A 12,339-nucleotide genomic window follows, 5' to 3' on the forward strand; every position below is an offset into this window, starting at 1 on the left:
AGTAAAATGTTGTTTTTTTGTGATACAATGGCATCATGATATTATGTTACAGTTCGTTAATTAATAATATTCAGTTCATTGGGTCATCCTCGTTATAATATTTAGTTCATTGAACTGACCAGGACATAATTGGTATTTCTCTTGGCTATCGTCTTACAATTTTATATTGATTCGGAATATAGAAAATTAGAATGAGACAAAAACAATAATTGCTTTCTTAATGTGATTCCAACGTACAGTTGCACTACATTTCGTTAAAGATGGGCTCCGGCGTAAGTTGCGTTCAAAAACACTTACCGGAAAAGAAATACGGATACTGCTATTTTCAACAATGCCTAAGGTTATAACCTTAATACAACAATTACTAAGTTATTCGAAGTATTTAATATATATATAATTATCTTTGGTTTATTTGTCACCCACAAATAAATACAAGGCTATGTGTACGAGATGTGCAAACGATTACCGATCAGGCTAGCATACGCAGCTGTGCATTCACGTTGGTCTGTAACTTGGTAGGTGGTGGGATATTTACTATATCAACCATACGAGCGATACAGGCCCTCTAGATATGTGCCTCTAGGTTCTATACATCTTCTCTTTTACGACCTTGTGTGTCTCGCCATCTTTTTATATCTAGGTATTTTTCTATTTTAACCGTCCTTAGCTTTTCAAGGTTCATATACCTGTTCTATTACAGCTTTCTTGACTGCATGTATTGCTTTTTTACAAAAACTTAATATTTTCTATAATCAATAAAGACATATGATAAAAATAGACGCCTGCTTTACATTACCGGCCGTATATACATGCACATATACTTAAAGAAAAAATAATTACACTAGACTATTCGTTAGCTGTAAATGTAGTTAGTTAGTAAATTAGCTAACGGCTGTCTTATTTTAGAATTTGTCTTTCCGATGGTTCATATGAGCAGACACGTACAATTGTAGATGTACATATTCGGATACAGGGATTATAAAATTATATTATATTATATTATAAATATATATTAATATATTATTATATAATTACTGCCTATGGCAAATTGTATATGTAGCGTTTCTCCAAAATATGATAGCACTTAGGCTATGACGAGACGCTATTGTATATCGTAAGTCCGTGATGGGAGGTGACTACGGCAGGGAAAACTATAGTCCGCTAAACCTGCCTATATTATTAGGCTTTTTTTAAAAAAAATTTTTTGCCTAATATATATTATATAATATATATTAGGCAAAAAAAAATAAAATAAAAAAAATCCTAGTAATATAGACAGGTTTAGCGGACTAGGAAAACTAGAAAACATCACTTTAAAGTTCACATAATTTATTCACATAAACATTCACGTAACATAGTTTACAATAAATCCATTAGGAACACACACACTGGTAACTGTTTCACTTAAGTTCACTGCTAGGTGATATCCATATTTGCAAAGTATTCAGTACATCCCAAATGCAAGTATAAATCCCATAGTCACAAACACGCTAAAAATGATAGAGTAATCCGTTTTATATCACATCACTGATACATGTAGGAAATATCCGTACAGTACACCCCAAGTATAAATCCCATAGTCACAAACGCACTAAGTGTAGTAAAGTAATCCGAATTAAAATAACTGATTCTGAGATGCTTGGAGTAAGTCCCAACATTCCATGTAACCTGCCGTTTCTTTGATTGATTGATTGATTGATGGGGCATAACGTCCTTGTTCCGGTTATAACCGAGCCTAAGACACTACCTGCCGTTTCGCCACGTGCATCCCCTTTTATACCACTTTCATACTGTCCTCTAATTGGCTAAAACCTCACTTCTCCGACCTTCATTCTCACGTTCATTGGCTGAATCTTACTATGATTACGTATTTCTACATACTTTCATTCCCCCTCCCAACCTAACTCTAATTGGCTGGCCGGAGTGACCACTACCTAAATTAAGCTCTCTGTTACCATTATTACGAACACCTTATGCAACCTGTCCATCAAACTGGACCCTAATACACAGCCCTAGTCGTAATCGACTCCTTATATGGAGAACGGAATGCGGTGCCCTAGCTCCCTACGTTTACGTAATGACCCCAGATGGGCACGTGCACGTGGCCACCTGGTCCCTAACTGTCCAATGTATGTATATATACACTATACGTACTGCACATATATAAACTAAAACCATCAACTTAATAGTATAAAACTGTTATTTTACAATACAAATTAACTTTAACTTTAACAATTAATAAAACCTAAGCGTGACATTCCACGCAACATATATTATAAATAAGAATTACGTTTCTCCGCAGGATATACTACTTTCTGATGCAATATTATCGCATTACACACACAATTCCGTTCACATTATTCTTGCATTTTATCATCTTCCCTTCTTGGCCTCAAGTCTGACATTTATAGGATCATAGAATAGTCATGCCATTTGGAGATTGTCAACTTGAAATTAATATAGTACGTGTAAAAGATATTGAATTGTAATAAAATTCTCTATTTTTATTCCCTAAGAGTAAAAACGTTCACAATATATTTCTTCTATCAAACCTGCAAACATCACCTTGTTGACCCTATTTTCTCTTATTGATATTTGACTGGACAGGAATTAACACATGACATTCCTAAATATTTACTAATGGTATGTAAATGCCGATGAACCAGTTCATCGTTTCGGGTTCCGATGGAGATAACATAAACTTTAGAGTAATACAGCAAAAGGTCAAACCATTTTTATTGATTTTCATCTAATTAACCCATAAGAAATGAACATCGTAATACATTTTCCCATTCCATTGTTGAAAAAATAACTAATTTAGGCAGGAGCCCATCTTTAGAATATTTAATATCCTGTGAAATTGAAAGTATTCAATTTATTATAAGGTTTCAACAAGTTGAATTAAAAAACGTAAAGATATAAAGAATATTGTTTTTTTCTTGTGTTGTTAATATTTGATATATATATATATATATATATATGTATGTTTTATGCCATAGTTTGTGCCTTTGTCATCATCGTACATTGTTCTTTTTGTAATTCGTATTTTCAATTATATTTATCCTCTCATTTTCATTTTGGCGTTTGATTGTATATTTTTTTACGAATACATATGTAGTATATACATACATAAGACTGTGATATGTCATAAACTAGTTCGTTCATGAGGACTGTATTATCAATGTGTCAGACATTTGCCATATGATAAATGCCCACGTTAAAATTATGGCAATTGACACACATTGAAACAACGGTCGTGTATCGATCAATAAACGCTTTAAGAGATTCCATCGAAAACCTGCTTTAGTCATAAGCCTGATTGTATTTAGCTTGAAATTAACAATTTATATAAGATAGTGGTATACATACATATATTTATTGATCAATACACGCTTTAAAAGTTCCTACGAAAACTTAATTTCTACAAATGAAGATAAAAATAGTAACATTAAAAGACCAGTTGCTTAAATCATATGCCAGACTGCATTGTGCTTGTACTTAAAAATTAAAATAATTCTATTTTCGTGAAATATTTAGTACATGCACCAAGGGAGACTTCGTATGTACTGGCCAGCAGTGTAAACCACACAATTGTTCAGAATTTGAGTTTAGCTGTAACAACGGAAAGGACTGTATCGACAACATGTACCACTGCGACCAAGTAATGGATTGTCGTGATGGATCCGACGAACTTGCCTGTGGTATGAGAATGTTTGAATGATTGTTATCGCCTAATTGATAATGTAATTAATTACTTAATATGCTGAAACATATTTTGATTAAATCTGGGTTAAAGCTTTGTTTGTTTTTAGGCTTTCACTCGGATAATCCTGTTTTCCACAACCCTTAACAATCTTTAGTGCACAAATTGACTCGGATAACATCGTGTTTTATCAATTAGATTCAATCTCATTTTGAATTCATAAGGGCTTTAATCCCGATGTCATCACCACGATTATTTTTGTGGATTTTTTTGTCATATACCTGACAGCGGCCAATTTCAGTGATTAAGATGTCGAAATGATATGCAACCTACACTTTAATTTTGCCAACATAGATATTTGACCATATTCTCAATTGCTACAGTTCTAAACAAATCTTGTTTTCATATATTTCAAAGTCATATCCAATTATCAAAAGCAGCTCTATCTCACACTTCCTTCTGAATTAAGAAGTATACCAGGTGTAAAATAGTACTGATTATGTGATTAAAATGAATGGCTTAAAACTACTTAAGTTGTTTCGTTTTGGAGAGAAACCCAACCAATGGAGAACCTAATGTGATATTTTTGCTTGGCAACAGTCGGCAAACCTCTTGCTGACCAATGCTGACCAATGCAACATTACATGGGACTGTATGGTGGAAGGAATATCTTGGCCGTGGTGTCCGAATTTGGCTGACTAACACTAAATCTTGTGGACCAACTTAAGTTCAACACTAGGATCGAGATATTCCTGTTCATTTAACGTTGCCATGTAAAATTTTATTATTCCTTTAAAAATCGAATATTGCTTTTATGTGTATTCACATACATTTTTTTCATTAATCAAGAATGTCCACTTGGCCAGTTCAAATGTGACAATGACGTATGCATTGAGGAAACTAAGGTTTGTGATGGTATAAAGGACTGCCTGGACGGGTTGGACGAGTTAGCCTGCCACCGTATGTATCTTAAGTCCAGCACAATTAATATGGATATAACACGCATGATGTTTGACTAAAAGCATCCTAATTATCTCTTTTCCTAATAGACCTAAATAACACTTCATTGTAGTACGGTTCTAACACATTATTTTTTTTCAAAGTAAACCATTCTGTAAAAGTAAAATTGCTTCGTGAATGTTTGAGTCTTAAATTCACTCAGCAATTTGTCATTGATAGGATAATTTATTTTGAAAAAAAAATAATGAGTTTTTTTGCAAATATTTTGTCATAAGTTTGATAAAAACATATCTGTCTTTGTACGTGAGTAGTATTATACCAAAAGCAAAAGTATGTTTAAAAAAAACTGTATATACTTGTATATTACCCCATTTCATATTTTTGTTATTATATTTGGTGAATCCTGAGGATTGCTACAAATGTGTTTTACATACAAAGTCGTATTTAACCGATCGTATAACCTTATGTCGTAGCATATCATTGTTGTCCTTTTATCTTTGTATTTTGAATGCCATCATTGGCATATTTATTTCCTTCTACATTTTGGCTATATAGATCCGTGTGAAGATAGCGGGTATGAACATTTCCAATGCGGAAACGATAACTGTCTGCCGATGTCATTCCGATGTGATGGGGTTGGCGATTGTGACAACGACGAAACTAACTGCACTTGTAAGTTATTGGAATAGATCGAGTTGTCTTGAATACAGATGACGACAACCTACGACAGTAATACTTATTTTTATATGATAATATGGTGCTTACCGGGTGGCTAACATAAAACTGTTTGATTTTACCATTTCAATTCAACATCAAAGTTTATGATAAAAAACATGTTATATTTGGTTCAATTATATGATATTTCTAGCATGAAAGGCTAATAAAATTAAATAAATAAATAGATATCAGACTTTTAAATCAATAAATATGTCAACCATAGTAATTTTTTAATTTGTTATTTATATTTCGATTTATATTGTAGTGATAAAACTATTGTTTTACAGACACCGGGCCATGTGATCATGTTGCACATTTTAGATGTGGACAAACTGGACAATGCTTGCCAGCTACTCTCAAATGCGATTCCCACGACGATTGTGGTGATGGGTCGGATGAACCACCTAGTTGTCGTAAATATTGTTATAAATCTGTTTTCTCTTGTCACAGAATTCAAAATATCTTTTAACTAAATTTTCCAAAATAACTCCAATAATCTACATTGCACCTGAACTAACAAAAAATAATAATTATGGATATTTATGTAATCCTGGTCAATACTAGTACTCCCCTAGAGAACTTATAATTTAGCTCGATCGTTAGAGCGTCAGACAAGTATTTCGAGGGTCACGAGTTCGATCCCTGGCAGAGGCAGGTATTACATAAATTGTTAATTCTGCACCATGTGACACAAGCACTTTTTCTTTCATTCATGTCTAGAAAATGTTTTCTTTAGGGTATTCGAAGTTATGATATATTTTTGATTCGTGTTTTGATTGTATAGAGTTTTGTGGTGATATAGAGTCAACACAATGATTATTGAGCCGTGTTGATTAGTCATTTGCTATTTCTGAACCTATAGAACCAGTAACATCTACCAGCGGGACGTCAACAACAGCTATAACAACAACAGGTAAATAATTTTAGATAATAAATATTATATTGGTTATGGATGTATGCATAAGTAAGAATAGTATTCTCAGTAATATGTTTATAAATATATGGTACGAATTAATTAAAATCGTACATGAACTGTCTGAATATTAACATGTGCATTTTTGTGTTTGCATGTTTAGAAAAAAAAACTTTGGAGTATACAAGTAAATGATATTGTTTATAGTTTTTTTTATTTGTGATGTGATAGCATAGCGTTTTGTGGTGACATAGAGTCAACACAATGATTATTGAGCCGTACTGATTAGTCTTTTGCTATTTCTGAACCTATAGAACCAATAACATCTACCAGCGGGACGTCAACAACAGCTTTAACAACAACAGGTAAATAATTTTAGATAATAAATACTCTGATGCCAACATATTAAGACAGAATCCATTGAAGAAATATAATTTACCACAAAGATATTACTAGCGGTTGTTGATGAAATGGTTTATTGTCAAATAATAGAAAGAATACTAATTTTCAGTTATTCAGCAAATAGATAACATAGCAGTATCTTTAAGAAATTAATGTGAAAAATGTGATACATAACCAGACATCAAACTTATCTGTAGATCCATTAGGGTACTAAAATCACTATCAAATCTCACCATCTCGTGTCATTTTGGACATGATAATCAATGAAAACATTTTTTTTTCAAATCACTGAAATCAGTAATAGTCAAACTATAGTTAAACCTAGTGTTGAAAAGACGACATCTGACAGTCCTGCATGACGACAACCATAAATGAGTGTTGGGGGAATTTATTTGCGCCTAACGTCAATATCTGACATCATGAAATCTTTATAATATGAAATGTCTCTTGTGTAGTCGCTTATACTATGCAGCATTGATAGTTTTCAAAACCCCCCTACAATAAATTCGCTGCGTTATCTATTAACCACATACGCGAAAAAAGTTTAATAACGATGTACATGATAAAACTTAAGAAGTATTTAGAATAAGATTGTTATGTTTGCGTACTATTTAATGCGGCGCATTGATATTTGACCGACATAAGCTTTTATTGATAAGGCCCGAATCGCAACTGATAAGTTAAAAAAAGTTTAATAACGATGTACATGATAAAACTTAAGAAGTATTTAGAATAAGATTGTTATGTTTGCGTACTATTTAATGCGGTGCATTGATATTTGACCGACATAAGCTTTTATTGATAAGGCCCGAATCGCAACTGATAAGTTAATTGATCATTTGTAGTAAAATCGTAAAGGGGCTAGCGAGAGGACCATAGGTAAATATCAGTCATATGATAAATAGAATTTGTCATTCGTTTCACTTTGCGATAGGCTCGCAGAAAATGAAAAATATAAAACGAGTATCCTAAATTTATTATGAATGGACACTTACGGCAAACACTCCATATGAGAGATTGTTTACAAAATGGATATCTTATGTGAAAGAAGTTTACCAATATGTTATATTACCATGTTAGAATTACAAATGACACCCTGTTAAATCAAATGTATTTTTTATTTGTTTTTTTTTTTTTTTTTTTTTTTTTTTTTTTTTTTTGCAATTTTTTCTTTCATTCATTTGAGAAATGGAATCAGTAATTTTCCAAGTAATTTTCTTTGGTTTAACAGAGTTACCTACTACCAGCACACCAGTTACCATAACGACCACAGAAATTCCCACACCCCTCTGTCCAAAGGAAAATGTGATGAATGATACCAAGGTTACCGAATATTTGAAAGAAGATTCAGTACTAATCACTGTAGAAGATAGTCAAGGAAAAACGAACACTACGTCTACAACATTTGACAAAATTGACGATCTGCCATCACTTGTAGAGGAGCAAAATGTCCCTGTGAAAAAAATTACAATCAGACTGGATCTTACAGACCTAGATGACAATCAGGCTGCCTTCTTCAAAGAAGAACCAGTTCCGACAATCTTTGTGCAATATATCGTGCCAAGAGATGAACCTAATCCAGAAGATGTTCTGACGGTCAATGTTACTGATGATGACGGAAATACAAAGGTGAATATTCTATAAAAGGACAGTATTTTAATAAAGACATTTATGTGGAAAAGATTCTGAATTATATTGATGTATTAATGACAATGTTTCAGGAATACAAATCGTATCATAACGCAACCAATGAAGACTCAAACATACCCTTCTTTGGAATATTTCTTTCTCAGGATTATCCCAGAATTCTTTTCGATTGCAGTCAAAATTTCAAAACAATTAAAACATATCAAGGAAATAAACAATGGTAATTAAAGTAAAATTCAAAAATTCAAAAACTATCGACCTAAAATTACGAAAGTATTAAATGATGATTCTTATGTTATCATTTATTTAGAAGAGATGTGATTTGTTTGAAACCATAGACACAACTTTTCGTTGGAAATTTCCAAAAGTATTTCATTCAAATGATATGATCAGTAATGACTAATATCTTGATTTCTTTCTCATATCAATGTGTGTCGAGTTTATTTGTCATTGATAGAACAGAATGTCAGTCGATATAATTTGTTTAACATCAAAATAGACATAACCGTATTTATAACACAAGATTGAATATCTTCATATTAACATGAACATTCCATGTCATTGTCTCCAAAGTCCGTGGATTTCATCCTGACAAATGACGACGAGGACACACTAATAACAGCGGTTGTCGATATAGTAGATGTCAACAGTTTACTTATTGTCATCAAACCGACAACATCATCGCAAACGACCACCTCCCCAAGTGAACAGCCTAGCAATGTTGGCGCATTGGTTGTGGATGTATGCATAAGTAAGAATAGTATTCTCAGTCATATGTATATATATATGGTACAAATTAAATAGAATCGTACAAGTACTGTCTGAATATTAACATGTGCATTTTTGTGTTTGCATGTTTAAAAAAAAACTTTGGAGTATACGAGTAAATGATATTGTTTATAGCTTTTTTTATTTGTGATGTGATAGTATAGCGTTTTGTGGTGACATAGAGTCAACACAATGATTATTGAGCCGTACTGATTAGTCTTTTGCTATTTCTGAACCTATAGAACCAGTAACATCTACCAGCGGGACGTCAACAACAGCTTTAACAACAACAGGTAAATAATTTTAGATAATAAATACTCTGATGCCAACATATTAAGACAGAATCCATTGAAGAAATATAATTTACGACAAAGATATTACTAGCGATTGTTGATGAAATGGTTTATTGTCAAATAATAGAAAGAATACTAATTTTCAGTTATTCAGCAAATAGATTACATAGCAGTATCTTTAAGAAATTAATGTGAAAAATGTGATACATAACCAGACATCAAACTTATCTATAGATCCATTAGGGTACGTAAAATCACTATCAAATCTCACCATCTCGTGTCATTTTGGACATGATAATCAATGAAAACATTTTTTTTCAAATCACTGAAATCAGTAATAGTCAAACTATAGTTAAACCTAGTGTTGAAAAGACGACATCTGACAGTCCTGCATGACGACAACCATAAATGAGTGTTGGGGGAATTTATTCGCGCCTAACGTCAATATCTGACATCATGAAATCGTTATAATATGAAATGTCTCTTGTGTAGTCGCTTATACTATGCAGCATTGGTAGTTTTCAAAACCCCCCCTACAATAAATTCGCTGCGTTATCTATTAACCATATACGCGAAAAAGTTTAATAACGATGTACATGATAAAACTTAAGAAGTATTTAGAATAAGATTGTTATGTTTGCGTACTATTTAATGCGGCGCATTGGTATTTGACCGACATAAGCTTTTATTGATAAGGCCCGAATCGCAACTGATAAGTTAATTGATCATTTGTAGTAAAATCGTAAAGGGGCTAGGAAGAGGACCATAGGTAAATATCAGTCATATGATAAATAGAATTTGTCATTCGTTTCACTTTGCGATAGGCTCGCAGAAAATGAAAAATATAAAACGTGTATCCTAAATTTATTATGAATGGACACTCACGGCAAACACTCCATATGAGAGATTGTTTACAAAATGGATATCTTATGTGAAAGAAGTTTACCAATATGTTATATTACCCTGTTAGAATTACAAATGACACCCTGTTAAATCAAATGTATTTTTTATTTGTTTTTTGTTTTTATTTTTTTTTTTGCAATTTTTTCTTTCATTCATTCGAGAAATGGAATCAGTAATTTTCCAAGTAATTTTCTTTGGTTTAACAGAGTTACCTACTACCAGCACACCAGTTACCATAACGACCACAGAAATTCCCACACCCCTCTGTCCAAAGGAAAATGTGATGAATGATACCAAGGTTACCGAATATTTGAAAGAAGATTCAGTACTAATCACTGTAGAAGATAGTCAAGGAAAAACGAACACTACGTCTACAACATTTGACAAAATTGACGATCTGCCATCACTTGTAGAGGAGCAAAATGTCCCTGTGAAAAAAATTACAATCAGACTGGATCTTACAGACCTAGATGACAATCAGGCTGCCTTCTTCAAAGAAGAACCAGTTCCGACAATCTTTGTGCAATATATCGTGCCAAGAGATGAACCTAATCCAGAAGATGTTCTGACGGTCAATGTTACTGATGATGACGGAAATACAAAGGTGAATATTCTATAAAAGGACAGTATTTTAATAAAGACATTTATGTGGAAAAGATTCTGAATTATATTGATGTATTAATGACAATGTTTCAGGAATACAAATCGTATCATAACGCAACCAATGAAGACTCAAACATACCCTTCTTTGGAATATTCCTTTCTCAGGATTATCCCAGAATTCTTTTCGATTGCAGTCAAAATTTCAAAACAATTAAAACATATCAAGGAAATAAACAATGGTAATTAAAGTAAAATTCAAAAATTCAAAAACTATCGACCTAAAATTACGAAAGTATTAAATGATGATTCTTATGTTATCATTTATTTAGAAGAGATGTGATTTGTTTGAAACCATAGACACAACTTTTCGTTGGAAATTTCCAAAAGTATTTCATTCAAATGATATGATCAGTAATGACTAATATCTTGATTTCTTTCTCATATCAATGTGTGTCGAGTTTATTTGTCATTGATAGAACAGAATGTCAGTCGATATAATTTGTTTAACATCATAATAGACATAACCGTATTTATAACACAAGATTGAATATCTTCATATTAACATGAACATTCCATGTCATTGTCTCCAAAGTCCGTGGATTTCATCCTGACAAATGACGACGAGGACACACTAATAACAGCGGTTGTCGATATAGTAGATGTCAACAGTTTACTTATTGTCATCAAACCGACAACATCATCGCAAACGACCACCTCCCCAAGTGAACAGCCTAGCAATGTTGGCGCATTGGTTGTGGATGTATGCATAAGTAAGAATAGTATTCTCAGTCATATGTATATATATATATGGTACAAATTAAATAGAATCGTACAAGTACTGTCTGAATATTAACATGTGCATTTTTGTGTTTGCATGTTTTAAAAAAAACTTTGGAGTATACGAGTAAATGATATTGTTTATAGTTTTTTTTTATTTGTGATGTGATAGTATAGCGTTTTGTGGTGACATAGAGTCAACAAAATGATTATTGAGCCGTACTGATTAGTCTTTTGCTATTTCTGAACCTATAGAACCAGTAACATCTACCAGCGGGACGTCAACAACAGCTTTAACAACAACAGGTAAATAATTTTAGATAATAAATACTCTGATGCCAACATATTAAGACAGAATCCATTGAAGAAATATAATTTACCACAAAGATATTACTAGCGGTTGTTGATGAAATGGTTTATTGTCAAATAATAGAAAGAATACTAATTTTCAGTTATTCAGCAAATAGATTACATAGCAGTATCTTTAAGAAATTAATGTGAAAAATGTGATACATAACCAGACATCAAACTTATTTGTAGATCCATTAGGGTACGTAAAATCACTATCAAATCTCACCATCTCGTGTCATTTTGGACATGATAATCAATGAAAACATTTTTTTTCAAATCACTGAAATCAGTAATAGTCAAAC

General features: G+C 32.4%; 3 protein-coding genes across 3 annotated transcripts in view; all 3 read left to right on the forward strand.

Moving 5' to 3' along the window:
- LOC138319492 (SCO-spondin-like) overlaps positions 1-6,196 on the forward strand; it is a 41,104-nt gene extending 34,908 nt beyond the window's left edge. Inside the window, exons 23-27 of the mRNA XM_069262647.1 lie at positions 3,600-3,701; positions 4,553-4,663; positions 5,219-5,335; positions 5,668-5,793; positions 6,165-6,196. Coding sequence (XP_069118748.1) covers positions 3,600-3,701; positions 4,553-4,663; positions 5,219-5,335; positions 5,668-5,793; positions 6,165-6,196 — 488 coding nt within the window. The remainder of the gene's footprint in view (positions 1-3,599; positions 3,702-4,552; positions 4,664-5,218; positions 5,336-5,667; positions 5,794-6,164) is intronic.
- Positions 6,197-7,508: 1,312 nt separating this feature from the next.
- Positions 7,509-9,411, forward strand: LOC138319493 (uncharacterized). Its single transcript, XM_069262648.1, has 3 exons — positions 7,509-8,324; positions 8,916-9,093; positions 9,353-9,411. Exons 1-3 carry the CDS (start codon positions 7,884-7,886, stop codon positions 9,409-9,411), a joined length of 678 nt encoding a protein of 225 aa, XP_069118749.1. The 5' UTR covers positions 7,509-7,883.
- Positions 9,412-10,112: 701 nt separating this feature from the next.
- Positions 10,113-12,000, forward strand: LOC138319494 (uncharacterized). Its single transcript, XM_069262649.1, has 3 exons — positions 10,113-10,910; positions 11,502-11,679; positions 11,942-12,000. The coding sequence occupies exons 1-3, from the start codon at positions 10,470-10,472 to the stop codon at positions 11,998-12,000; spliced, it is 678 nt and encodes a 225-aa protein (XP_069118750.1). The 5' UTR covers positions 10,113-10,469.
- Positions 12,001-12,339: the final 339 nt, after the last annotated feature.

This window comes from Argopecten irradians, chromosome 3 (assembly GCF_041381155.1).
Source record: "Argopecten irradians isolate NY chromosome 3, Ai_NY, whole genome shotgun sequence".
Classification (NCBI taxonomy): Eukaryota; Metazoa; Mollusca; class Bivalvia; order Pectinida; family Pectinidae; genus Argopecten; species Argopecten irradians.